The 14,834-nt window shown below is 37.2% G+C and overlaps 1 protein-coding gene across 1 annotated transcript in view; it reads right to left on the reverse strand.

Annotated features, from left to right (window-relative positions):
• Positions 1 to 14,834, reverse strand: part of pde4ba (phosphodiesterase 4B, cAMP-specific a) — a 176,378-nt gene that overhangs the window by 105,335 nt on the left and 56,209 nt on the right. Inside the window, 1 exon segment of the mRNA XM_051896307.1 lies at positions 14,275 to 14,513. Coding sequence (XP_051752267.1) covers positions 14,275 to 14,513 — 239 coding nt within the window.

The raw sequence follows: 14,834 nt of genomic DNA on the forward strand, positions 1-14,834 counted from the left end.
GCTATTACTCTGAGTGACGCAAAACCTTCTTTTAAAGCCAACGCTTTGAGCGGCCACCCTTTTATGGGAAATGACAATAATAGCAACGCATTTTCTAAATTAATGTATCAAATAATTAACACTGAGGATAGTTTATTTTTCATCAACTGCTTAGTCTACTGTAGTTCAATGAAAAAAAAAAAAACATTCCAGTTATTAAATTATTATTTTTTTTTTATAAATAGTTTTTCGTGTTGAACTAGATGTATAATATACAAATATACATGCATAAACACATACATCAATTTCGAAACATCTAGTTTAACGCTAAATATGAAAAAATAATTTAACATTACACATATATAAACATTATATATTGTCTGTACATATTTATTTATTATAAGTATATGTGACCCTGGACCACAAAACCAGTCAAAAGGGTAAACTAAATTTAAATTGAGATTTATACATCATCTTAAAGCTGAATAAATAAGCTTTCCACTGATGTATGGTTTGTTAGGATAGAACAATATTTGATAGAGCAGGACCGAGTGTTGTGGGAGCTGAAGGAGGCCGCTGGAGCGATTGCGCAACACACGCCGTGAGCAGCGGAACCTTCCGCTTTTCCGGTCAAGCACATGAGGTAACACAGTGCTGTTTATCATATTAGATACATTTGAGTGTGTTGAAAATTATGTTATAACGTTACTCCGTGCGTTCGGTCGGTGGCTGCTATGAGACACTTGTTGCACACTGCAGTAAGCTAGATCGATTTTAGAATATCATATTAAATGCTGGATGACTTGTGTTGATAAATGGCATGCAATTAATTTTAAAACGTATGATGAAGAAAATTCTGTATTACTGTTACTAAAAATAAAGCTGCATCTGATTATGCTATGTTAGCTACTTCACAAAATAGTGTTTTTCTCTGAGGCATGGTCTAATACTCGCCAAAAAAAAAACCCCAAGAAAATTAGATTTAAACAATAAGACTAAACGTGTTGAGCTATACAAAAACAATTAGATTTCTGTCTATAAATGTAACCAAACAGTTGTTCCCTTGTCTATTAAAACGTAATATATTAAAGCGTCTTTGGTGTTTCCAAGGTTTCTACAAAATAAAACCGGAAACTGAGGGTAACGCGGGTATGACGCAACTGACAGGCGACTCCTAACACGTCCCGGAGCCTTGGTTAAAATTGCAATTTTCTCACAATTTACAAATAGTTGGAAACATTTGGGATATTGTAAGTGCTCAAGTGAACAAAATATATAACACTGGCTTAGTGGTTTTTGGATATTTTACTGCAAAATTCTTACATATTGCACCTTTAATATCTTAATGATTTTTGGCATAAAAGAAAAATCGATAATTTTGACCCATACAATGTATTGTTGGCTATTGCTACAAATATACCCGTGCGACTTATGACTAGTTTTGTGGTTCAGGGTCACATATCTGTTTAGATAGAAAATTATATAAAATTATGGAAAATGTATAGTAAATATTATATAAGTATAAATATATCTACATTATATATTATTCTACTAACAAACGCACATTATTTTAAATACTTTGGGTATGAACATCATTGACTATGATGTTGTCATTGCCAACAGTGAAATAAGCCAATAAAATTTCAGCATACATTGCTTCAAAATCTATATAGCAACTTGCAGAGAAAGGGTTAATAGTCTTAACTCATTCCTGAAAGGAGACTGCGACAGTTCCACTTAGAGAGACCAAAGAGAGCATCACAATATGTCATGTCACATTGACAGAATTACCCTGTTATTTCAGCTTCTCTGGTTTGCGGTCGACACATCACACATCATTTACTAGTTTCTTTTGCCATTAAGCTCTATTTTTGGTCATAGCACTACCATATCACACCTGCAGTAACATCACACCCCACTGACCCATAATAACATTTACCCAAACTAATTCACTGTCATTCATAAAAAAAACCTCAAAACAACGTAATACTAAAACCCTCCCATTCGCACTTCCTTTCATGACCTGTCACTCCTTCATACCCCAGACACGCTTACCAGGTGTGTGCGACGGTGAATCGGCGCCTGTGGCGGCCGCCCTTGTTGACCATGAGCTTGCGGAAGAGGCGCGGGGAGCTGCGGGGAGATATTTTGGGGGAGGTGATGCGCTTGTTGCCGGTACCCAGTCTCGGAGGCTCCAGCTCCAAATGCATGTGCTCCTTAAAGGTACGAATGCAGGGGTCCAATTCCGGAGCACTCAGCTCATTGGAGGACATGGTGATGCTGAGGGTGGAAACAGCCCTATTTCGCCCTTTCTGAGTCACACTACCAACTGTTCCCTCCGTTTCTCTCAGTCAACTAGAGGTTATGCCATGCAGGCTGATGTTTTGTGTGTCAGACAGGAATAAATGTGTGCGCTTGAGCTGCTCTATTCTCTAGCTTCCTCTGTCAGCTTAGGCTTTCGGCAATGCAGTAGAATAATCCTCTCTCGTTCAGTTCCACTGACACACTGAGAGCAGTCCCCGTCAGTGCAGTCACACCTCCTTCCTGTGAGAAGAAGAAAAAACACTCACTCTCTCTCTCTCTTTCTTTAACCACACCTCTCTCTGTCTTTCTCCATTTAGGCAAAGAGAAAAAAGAGCCCTCTCTGTCTCTCCTACACAGGCATAACTGACTCTTAGGATCTTCTTCTCTCATTTATTTAGAAGACTTTCTCCCACTCACTCCTCCTGCTCCATTTTCGCAGCTCCTCAGACTTGCACTTACTTCACTCAGCTCCAGGAAACTCCGTCTTAATTATTCAACAGTGGGCAAGAGCAGGTCTTCTCTCCCATCAGTGGCTCATCTCTTTAGGAACTACCAGGTATAGCTTCTCATGATGTGGAGAGGAGACCCGGAAGAAGGAACCGACTGAGAGCACCTAACTCTGCTAACCCAGGTGCTGTCTGCTTTGAAAATAATCGAAATAGCTTTGAGATCCTTGGATTTAAAAAAAAAAAAAAAAAAAACCCTAAGAAAATGTGCATAGTGACGTAAAAGCTCCGCCCCTCCTTGCAGCTGATTGGCTGAGCTGTGGTTAGTTTGATGGGTGTCTCTGGCTGAATTCTGATGAGGGCTTCTGCCCTTTCACAGCTCAGTAGCGTTCAAGACACTGATAAAAGAAAAAAAAAATTCAAAAGCAATTTAAGCCCAGGATTAGCAGTGTCTGGGGAAATAAATATAGCTCCAAGTTAAATGAGGGTTTAGATACTAAAGTGGCTGGTTTGAAGAGAAAATAATGTGAGTGAATTGGAAAGAGAAAATTATTTAAATGGAACATACATATGGAAAGAAAACAAAGCACGGACACAAAAAGACAGAAAACATAATAATGTGTGAATATCCTCCATACATATTTAACCGAACATGCTTAATTTCATTAACCACCCCGGAAAATCAATGCACAACCTTCTTTAAATAACATTTCATGTTACACGTGATCAGATGTTCAGTCAGAAGCCAATAAACACCTAGATACCTAATCACCAAAAACACCTAATGAAACAAATCGCAAAACCGTGATGCATTTTCTGGAGGTGAATTGTTAATTGCCCTTCAAATCACATTTGAACGTGAAACAGCATATCGCTCGCCCTGTGTGACACAGTACAGCAGGATTATCTTCGGCTCTCATAGAGACATGCTGAAGAATGGAAGTATGTTAGCCAGCAATCAACCTGCCAGTCAACACCCGCCGGCAGCCAGGACTTCACCATGGAGACGAAGGAGAGGAGGAAGTAATGAGAACAGGAAAAGTTAATGAATGAGAGGATAAACAAAAAAGTTGGAACAGATGGTAAAATCTTATATTTTATGTGATGTTTTGACAGACCTTTCAACACAGAAGACCTATGAAAGATAACGTAAATTCCCCAGTTAAGCAAGTACTGATCTGGGTTAAAACTCAGAGGTAAAATTCTGCAGATTGCTGTGAAAGAGGAGAGAGCCAGATACTGGAAAGCAACTGAGATCAGTATGGCATATCTGTATGGACAGTATCAGTATCAAGTTGTTTAAGGGCTACTGAACCTTTAGTTGGACTGCAGTTCAAACTGGAACAAGGTCATCATAAAAATTCACTGGCCACCTGAGAATCTATGATTGTGAGCAGTGAGGTTGTATATATCGAAAAAAGGAGGGGACCCAGAACTGAATCTTGAGGCACCCCACTGACTAGCTGATGAATCTTGGACACGCCTTCTCTCCAGGAAATTAGAATACATTATTTTTGCAGCGCAGGCCTTCAAAGTATACTCTATCGAGTGTGGATGGATGATCATACAAAACATACACACTACCTAGTCAACCTTTGTTTTTGGAGCACTCAATCACTTGCAAATCTGCTGTTGTTCGTGCACGTCTGCGTGAACACAGGCTGCACAGACAGTTTGCGCAGACATCAACAAACCGGAGCAAAAAATGGACAAGGGGAGTATACTTTTAGCTTTAAAGGATATGCCTGTGAGGTAAACTTACTGTTTTATGCACTGGTTTTGTAAACACAGCTATAACACGGCTTCAGTGCAGTCTTTGACTGTCAATGTTTAACCTGCCCTGTATTTCTCTCAAGATCTTCACCATTGTGGTAAACTGGCTCCCACTGAGGGGAGACTGGGGCTCTTATTCTATTTACAGTTATAGACATATAAAGTATCATGCAGGGAGATAACGCCATAGTGTGAAACTACAGTGCAAATCTGTAAACACCATTTTGAGGACCCTGCAGATGGTGGGACCTCCATTTAGAAGACAATTACACAACAGACAGTCCTCCAGGATCAACCTCACATAAAGTGGCTTGCTAATAGGTGATAGTTCATGACTCACTGCTGTCAGGATTTGAACCTATAACCTTTGGGTTACTCTCCCACATCTACTACTAAACTACTATAACTATTATCCTTTGTAGTGGTTTGCGCTACTGTGAATTACAAACCTTGTGTAGTAATACAAGTTGAGCACCGAGTTCAATGAAGAGGAATGTGATCAAGTCACTCTGACCTTTCTGAGTTGTGAGCCTATTCACTGATGGAGCCTTAGTGGAGAGGTCTTACATAACTGAAAGTCTTACATAAAGACATTTCCTTACTGCTGAGATGACGAAAGTCATATGGCTCACAATGCTAGTTCATACAGTAAAAAGGATGAGAGACGCTGGGCATCACTGGGGACATTATGAGGAAAAATAGAAAGCTAAGACGAGAGAGAAGTGTGGTAGTGACAGAATGATAATGAGGGCAAACACAACCCCTGCAGAGTGAATTTAAAACCATTTCACAGGATTACAATTTGTGAGAAGCCGTCTTGTAAACTCCAACGTCTCCCTGCTACATTTCTCACCCTACACAGTGCTGCCAAGTATTTTATGAATCTGTAAGAACAAGTAAGATTTACTCTACCCCAAATACTGAGTGCATCAGTTGTGGTTTCTGCCTTTAAAAGTAAATAATGTATCAAGCTATAAATAGATTTAATTGATCTATTTTTACAGCTACTGTAAAGCCATCTTTTAGAGCGCTGGTTATGGTTACAGTGCTTGCAATTGCAATTTTCTGCTATTAATTCAGCTCAAAACGTTTAAACAAAGTCTCGTCTATTTAGTTTTTATAAACTTTATACTCTACTAAGAAATTTAAGATTAAAGTTTTAAACTTTCCAATTGATTGATATTGTTAGAATGTTCACTATTCAAAATCTAACCCATTTGAAGGTTTCATGTTTATATACTGAACTGCAATTTGGCTTCATTCTTGCACTCATTTGCATGCTGAATTGTGATTGGTTTTTCTTTATACATCTATTTAACCATATTCGCTCATCCGCTTGTTTATTGCAAAAGCAGCATAGAAGCTGTTATGAGCTGACAAGACACATACTAATTGTACTAACAATGGCAAAGCAGCTCTGATGCTCCATTTCATTTACACAGAGCCAAGGCAAAAAGGAAATGTAAATCTAGTTCAATTACTACTGTTGTAACTGCACTGTAGCCAGTCAGCAACTCCTGAAGTTGCACTGAAATGCAGTTCTTGCAGTTTATGGATATGTGGGACAGACTCTTTGGGCTGTTAGTAAATTCATTTAAATGATTAGAATGAGTACTCCACTCCGCGGCAGGAGACATTGCAGTTGACAATGTGGGAAATGCAGGTCAGTTTGATTTGGAGGGAAGTTGATTACTGCAGGCCTACTCAGTCCCTAGCCTGCCTCCATTACTTAGTCTCTAAGCACAAATCGAGCCTTGAAAGTCAAAAGCTTGATGCCAAAATAATCCAATAAAATGGCTTGCGCACACACAATATGTGTCTGACTATGACCACAGTTTTGTGATCAAGTTCTAACGGTACTGTGTGTGTGTGTTTTTGTGACATATCAGGACACAAATTTGTATAATGACATGGGTATGACATAAGTATTACAAGGAGAGGGTGACTTATGAGGACATTACCCCATGTCCCCATTTTTCAAAAGGATTATAAATCATACAGAATGAGGTTTTTTTTTTTTTTTTTGAAAAATGTGAAAATGTGCACAGTTTTCTGTGATGGGTAGGTTTAGGTGTAGAGTTGGTGTAGGGCGATAGAAAATACGGTTTGTACAGTATAAAAACCATTATGCCTATGGAATGTCCCCACAATTCACAAAAACAAACCTGTGTGTGTGTGCGCGTGTGTGTGCGTGTGTGTGTGTGTGTGCGTGTGTCCCAGCCATCCTTCACCCAGCCAGCCATTTTCAGGTGAAGTGTCTACAAAAGGATATGTCTCAAAAATCCTCCACTAAGAGCTTTGAAGGACACCATCAATAGAAAAAAATCAAAAGCCTTTGAGAAAAACGATTCTAATCTTCTGCAAGAAAGGCCACTAAGTAATGAGAAAATAACAGACTGGGAAAAAACAAACATACACACGTTTTACTTTGCTGTCTAAATGGGTACATTTCACAGACTTCTATTGTTTTTATTTACAGCTAGTTATATATATTATATCCTACACCCTAACACTAATAGAAAACTTCGGAATTTTTACAATAAAAAAGTACTATATTTTTATACAATTTTAACCAAGGAGGACATCCCCAAAAGAAGTTTTGTCAGATTTACTGGGTACACTGATTGGCCAAAATAAAACATCTATATGCCATTGATTTCATTGTATGGTTAAAACATTTTGGGTGAAAAATCCTTTTGTTAAAGGGTTCGTTCAATACTGAGTCAGCATTCTGACGTAGAACCTGGAAGCGCTGAATATAAACAGCGTACAAAAATGACACAGAAAAGAAGATATTGTTGAATAAAGTCATTATTTGTGTTTTGTTTTTGCGCACAAAAAGTATTCTTGTCGCTTCATAAAATTAAAGCTACAATATATAAGATTTTTGCAGTAAAATATCCAAAAACCACTAAGCCAGTTATATATTTTGTTCAGTTGAGTACTTACAATATCCCAAATGTTTCCAACTATTTGTAAATCGTGTACGTGTACGGGAGTCGCCTGTCAATGGCGTCATATCCGCGTTACCCTCGGTTTCCGGTTTTATTTTGTAGAAACCATGGAAACACTAAAGATGCTTTAATATATTACATGTTTTAATAGAAAAGGGAATAACTGTTTGGTCACATTTATAGACAGAAAACTAATTATTGTTATATAGCTCAACACGTTTAGTCTTATTGTTTAAATCTAGTTTTCTTGATTTTCCAAGAGTACCATGCTTTTACCATGCCTCAGAGAAAAACACTATTTTGTCAAGTAGCTAATACAGCATTTTCTCTATCATACAATACGTTTTAAAATTAATTGCATGCCATTTATCAACACAAGCCACCCAGTATTTATTATTATGATATTCTAAAATCGATCTAGCTTACTACAGTGTGCAACAAGTGTCTCATAGCAGCCACCGACCGAACGCACAAAGTAACGTCGTAACATAATTTTCAACGCCGTCAAATGTATCTAAAATGATAAACAACACTGTGTTACCTCATACACATGACTGGAAGAAGCAGCGTTGGCGACTGCAGCATAATAAAAGTTTTGCTGCTCTCGAGCCGTGTGTCGCGTTCGTCTCTCATTAGCAATCTCTCCCACGTCCTCGTTCAGTTCCAACCTCATTCGGCCCTGCGCTGCTTCATACTACAGTAACGTTAGTAATCTCATCCATGAACATGATTTCTGCTCGAGTCTCGTCACGATTCCGTGCTCAAACTCGGCGTCATCAAGCTACGCCTTTGTTTTGAATAGGTGACCTCTAGCGGTGAAATTTTTTCATATTGTAGCTTTAAGTTGAACCACTGCAGTCACGTCGACTGTTTTGACAATGTCTTTAGTACCTTTCTGGACCTTGAAAATGGTGGTTAAATTGCTGTCTATGGAAGAGTCAGATACCTTTCGGATTTCATCAAAAATATCTTAATATCTTAATTTGTGTTCCGAAGATGGACGAAGGTCTTACGGGAGTGGAACGACATGAGGGTGAGTAATTAATGACAGATTTTTCATTTTTGTATGAACTATGAACATGTTTACATGAATGTTTACATTGTTATTAAAAAAGCATCTTCAACATTCTGCTAAACTTCTCCTTTTTGTGTTCCTCTGACAACAAAGTCATGCAGGTTTCACACAACATGAGGGTCAGTATATTAAATATTGCTTAGAGACAATAATGACTAAACATTACAAAGACAGACGTGTTCTTACATCATAAAGCCATTCATGGTACAGGATGACAGATTAGGACTAAATAAACCTCAGCCTGACCCAGACTCAATAGCGTGAGGAGATCTGCCCTGGAGTCTTCTGTAATTGCACTTCTGAATGAATCTGTGTGACGTGATGTCAGAATTTTTTTCTCTTTTCTCATGAACACACGCACACAATAGCTTGATCCTGAGAAAGTGGGTAAAGTCACTGATGAATTCGCTTGGCAGACAGCTCAGCGCCCTGCAGTGTTCGTCCTCCAGCATCATTGCTTATGCCTGGCCCATAAAGCTATCCCATAAGCCACCTGGGAGCACCCAAATCAATCTGCAACGGAGTCACGTCAGCAGAAAAATAATTGTGCTCTAAATATAGCACTTCCCCTAAACCTTGTCTCCCGATTCTCCTGACACACACATCAAACAGACAGCTCTAACAAGAGCAGAAATGCATGAGTGTGAGATAGCAGGCAAATAACAAATGCTTTCCAGGGTGAGTGTGCGTATTCATTTGTGTTTGTATGTGTATATATGTGTGTATGCACTACACAGCTTCTAAATCTACACAGGCTCGTGCTTACATATGAACCTGTGTAGTTAAAAAGGAACAAGTATATTTTTGTGGGTCACATGCTGCAGTGCAGTCAATAAATGCCGTCTAAACCATTTAGACTATGAAAATCTCACTTTAAAGGGTTAATTCACCCAAAAATGAAAATTCTGTAATTAATTATGTTCATCTTCGGAACACAAATTAAGATATTTTTGATAAAATCCTCAGTGAGGCCTCCATTGACAGCAAGATAATTAACACTTTCAGATGCCCAGAAAGCTACTAAAGACATATTTAAAACAGTTCATGTGACTACAGTGGTTCAACCTTAATGTTATGAAGCGACGAGAATACTTTTTGTGCGCCAAAAAAACAAAATAATGACTTTATTCAACAATATCTAGTGATGGGCGATTTCAAAACACTGCTTCATGAAGCTTTGAAGCTTTATAAATCTTTTGTTTCGAATCATTCGTTCGGAGCGTGTATCAAATGCCAAAGTCATGTGATTTCAGTAAACGAGGCTTTGTTACGTCATGAGTGTTTTGAAACGTTTCAAAATTTCAATGGTTCACATGACTTTGACAGTTTGATACACGGTCTGAACTATTCGAAACAAAAGATTCGTAAAGCTTCGAAGCTTCATGAAGCAGTGTTTTGAAATCGCCCATCACTAGATATTGTTAAATAAAGTCGTTATTTTGTTTTTTGGCACAAAAAATTCATAACATTAAGGTTGAACCACTGTAGGTCACATGAACTGTTTTAAAAATGTCATTAGTACTTTTCTGGGCATTTGAAAGTGTTAATTATCTTGCTGTCAATGGAGGCCTCACTGAGCCATCGGATTTCATCAAAAATATCTTAATTTGTGTTCTGAAGATGAACGAAGGTCTTAAGGGTTTGAAACAACATGATGGTGATTAATTAATGACAGAATTTTCATTTTTGGGTGAACTAACCCTTTAACGATCACTATAAAAGAATAGTTCACCCACAAATGAAACCTCTATCATTATTTATTCACTCTCATATTGTTATAGCTTCACATGAATTACTTTGGAAAACAAAAAAAGTTTTTTTTTTTTTTTAAAGATTAAAAAAAAAAATTCTGGCCAGCTTTTACATATAAGGATGAAAAAAACAAACACATTAAAGTATTATAAACATGGTCCATATAACGTATCATACAATGTCTTTGTGTGACAAACAGACTGAAATTTAAGAAATTTTTTACTGATAATCTGTCTTTCCAGTGAATTGTTTTGTTATCCTGATCAAACAATTCGCTGAAAATATCCTCAAAAGAATATTCACCTAGATCAGTGGTATTCAAATGGACCACGGCTTGGTTCCATCCAGACAGTTGGATATAATTGTGCCATTTTACCTTTTCTACAGTTTAAAGTGAGCAGCACAACAAAACAACAGAGTGGTACACACCACAAGTGCTCAGGGTAGTTTATAGTAAAGATCTTTCCGTGCTACATCCTCTAATATTTTTTATCTAGAGCCAAATGCGCTTCATTCAAGCCCTTTCTGTTTTGTGCACGCTGCTTCTCTCTCTCGCTAAAGACGTAAAGCGCTGCATTAAGAGCTCCAGGTGACGCGGTTATTTTAACAACAGTAGCAGATACACGGTGAGCAAAACAGATACTTTTGCTAAAACGCTGCAGAAAACGAGAATGCAGCTAATACAACTAATACAGATGACTCTGACCATTTAAGTAAAATAGTTTTGTTAAAAGTTAACGCATGGTGTCTTTAGACGTTTTGTTTTCTTACATACATTTAGCATTATTAATCAGCATATTAAAAGCATTTCATAATAAACAATGTTATAATTTGTAAAATTATTTAGAGATGGCAAGGGAAGACAAAAACTTTGAAAGTACTAGTTAGTACTTAGAAAGTACTTTGTTTTGTGCTCATGATGAGAGTTTTGATTATCAGATTATGTACATTGTTTGTTTTTAGTAGTTTATTACTTTGTGCAAAATATAAAAATAATCCATACTTTTCTTAAGAGATAAACCCTGCTCCCCCAGTATGTTTTCTCAGTCCCAAGGCCTATATGTGCCATAAACATAGTTGTCTAAAATAATAATAATAATAATAATAGCCTGATAAAATATCTGATCGAACCTTTTTATATTCATATCCAGTTGGGAGAAATATTTATTTTGGTAAATATTGGTAAAAAATTATTAGACATCACTGCTTTGGCTATTGGGGGTCCAAGATTCTCTAATGACTATTTTGAGTGTTTAGGATTTTTTTCTTTTACAAAGTACTACAGTTGCCCTGATGGAAATGTATAACTGTTCCAAAAAAGTATTGTCCGGACCTCCGCTGGGAAGGAATTATAGATACCGGACCTCTTAGAACTTTACTTGAATACCCCTGACCTAGATCATTCACCTCTTGTGTTTCCGGGTGAACTATTCCTTTGAATAAACATTCTGAGACAAACATCCAGTATAACCTCGTTTTGCTATCCATTTTAAAGAGGACTGCAACCACATGCCCTACTTTGATATGACAAATGTGGGTCTGGAGTGTTTTGAGAGGGGGCAGACTGATGAATGCTCATGAGGTTTACTAAACCAGAGGTGTCACACAGAAACATCTGAGAATAGGTATCATGATGTATTTTATTCTCAATGCTGCCCTCCACTGGCAAACAACAACAACTACAAACTTTATAAATGTCATCTAATGGCAAATGTTTATTAAATAAATACAATTTATGTGTTTTAAAGTTGAAATATATAGAAATTTAAAAAGTTGAAATATATAGAAATAACAAAACAAAACAAAACAAAAAAACAAAGAAAAAAACAAATAAAATTATAATGTATTACAAGTATCTAAGCACAAATGTAGTTGGGGCTCATTGGTGCATTTGCTTTGGGGCAATCAGACTATTGCAACTTTGATGTCAAATCACGTCTTTTTACCAGACAAATTTATTGATTGATGATTATAAACCAGCTTCTGCTGTGTTGCCAACTGCAACCAGACAGATTTCCCTCTCCTCATGGCAACAACACTGAGCAGCTGCAGCTTAAATAACCAGTGTGCTGCAAGCACAAATTAATATAATTTAATCTCCCATCGTGCAGCAGTTTGAGATTTACATAATTTTAGGCTATATATAAAGCAAATTTCAGACGCTAAGACATATACATTAGAAAGACCTAACAAGACATAAGGAGATTTCTAATTATTCAATGCTCTGTACAATATGTCTACTATTTACTTCACACTTTAACACATCTACAGCAACTTCCAGTTCAATACTATTCATATCATTCAAATCTGAATGTTGTCAAAGAATATTGTAACACACTGAAAAAACATGAATAATGAGAATCAGCTTCATAGCTACAAATTAGAAGTGATTTTTATACTCCTGAAACATACCAGAGCAACAGACAGTAACAAACCAAAACAGCCAAAGACCTCACATATGCAAATAAGTAAACATTTAATTCATGTTTACTGACAAAAAAACTTTGTACAAATTAAATGCCAGTGCAATTAAATACCATTCTTGTAAATGTGTCATTTCTGCACCATTCGTATGCTAATTCTTATCTGGCCAATTTGGTTTCCTGAAAAATATGTGCATGATCCATTCCATGATCAGCAAGTCAAGCCAAGACGAGTCACATTTATTTATACAGTGCACAATAGATTGTTTCAAAGCAGCTTCACATTAACAATACAGTGTTAATATTGTAAAATGTTGATCGGCAATGCAGTGATTGGCTGGCAACAAATATTTAAATGAATATAAAGCGCAAGCCATTATATGCTCTAAACTTTTGATATTGAGAGCTGCCACAAAAACGAGCACAACGAGCTCAAGTTATTTTTATTATTAATATTAAGGTTATAGGGTACCTGACATGACCACATTTAAAAATAAATACATGCTTATATAAGTAGTATACACTACTGTTTAAAAGTTTGGGGTCAGAAAGATTTTTCAATGAATACTTTTATTCATCAAGGATGTAATAAATTGCTCGAAAGTGACAGTAAAGACATTTATAATGTTAAAACACTGAAGACTGGAGTAATAGCTGCAAAAAATTCAGATTTGCCATCACAAGAATAAATTACATTTTAAAATATATTAACATAGAAAACAGTTTCCTTAAATTGTAATAATATTTCACAAAATTTCTCTTTTTACTGTATCTTTGGTCAAATAACTGCAGTTTTGGTGAGGATAAAAGACAAAAAAAAAAAAAAAAAGTATCAATCCCAAACTTTTGAACGGTAGTGTATACGTATATTATATAGGCTTATATAATATAAAAGCTTATATAATCTATGCAAAAAGAATTGCAAACTTAATGATTGTTTACAAAGAGGTTTCCCAAAAATTTCAATTGTTAAGCTCATATTTTGAAAGTGCCACAGAACCACAGTGTTTAAATTCTGTTGTCTTACAACAACCTAAAAAAATTAGTTCTCTGCATTTTTAACCTGGGATTGGAGAAAGTTCCTTAACATCAGACATTTTACACAGATCGTTTTTAAAGGGGTGGTTGATTATGATTTCACTTTTTTAACTTTAGTTAGTGTATAATGTTTCTGTTAGAGAATAAACAACGTCTGTAAAGTTATGACGCTCAAAGTTCAATGCAAAGGGAGATGTTTTCTTTTAAAGAATTTGTTTAAGGACTACAACTAATGGCTGGTAGGAACTAAAACGAGCTTCTTCCTGGGTTAGTGACATCAGTAACCCTAAAATTTACATAAACCCTGCCCCCGAGAACACGCAACAAAGGGGGTGAGGCCATATTGAGCTGCTTTAGAGAAGAGGAAGAGGTGTTGTAGTAGAGTGTTGTTGCCATGCCGTTATTTTACGCCAGACTGCTTCACAAATGAAGGTCAATTCAACACTGGATTTGCACAAAAGATTAACATGATGGCACATGCTAGTTGATGAGTTGAATCAACTCCACAGCAACTGCGTAAATGGACTCACCATTCAGAGTCCACAGGTGTGATGTCAATGCGAGGGGGTGTGATGAAGGGCAGGGTTGTTGGTCTTGCCATGATCTCGTCATCCGGACTGCGTGACCTCTCCATCTGCCGCCATGATAACGGAGGCAACTGTAGGTTACCGGAGAAACGGCGCCTCCTTCTGCGCAGGTCTACCCCCAGCGTGCAACCAGAAGAGGTGAAAGATTCACTTAGTCTGGTGTCCGGAGGCTCTTTACTGTCCTGGAGAAAAAGAGAGAAAAAGAGGCTAAACATGGAATGCCTTTCAGTAAACAAAAGCAGTGGTTCTCAAACCTGTCCTGGAGTACCACCAGCCCTGCACATTTTGTATGTCTCCCTATATCTGACACATCCGTTTCAGGTCTTGCAGTCTCTACTAATGAGCTCATGTGTTGAATCAGGTGTGATAGATGAGGGAAACACAAAATGTGCAGGGCTGGTGGTACTCAAGAACAGGTTTGAGAACCACTGGACTAAAGAATTGAATGGTATGTCAATACAAATTCATACCACTAGAGGGCAGCAACACCTTTCACTTAATAT

The sequence above is a fragment of the Ctenopharyngodon idella genome, chromosome 6, assembly GCF_019924925.1.
Source record: "Ctenopharyngodon idella isolate HZGC_01 chromosome 6, HZGC01, whole genome shotgun sequence".
NCBI classification, from domain to species: Eukaryota; Metazoa; Chordata; class Actinopteri; order Cypriniformes; family Xenocyprididae; genus Ctenopharyngodon; species Ctenopharyngodon idella.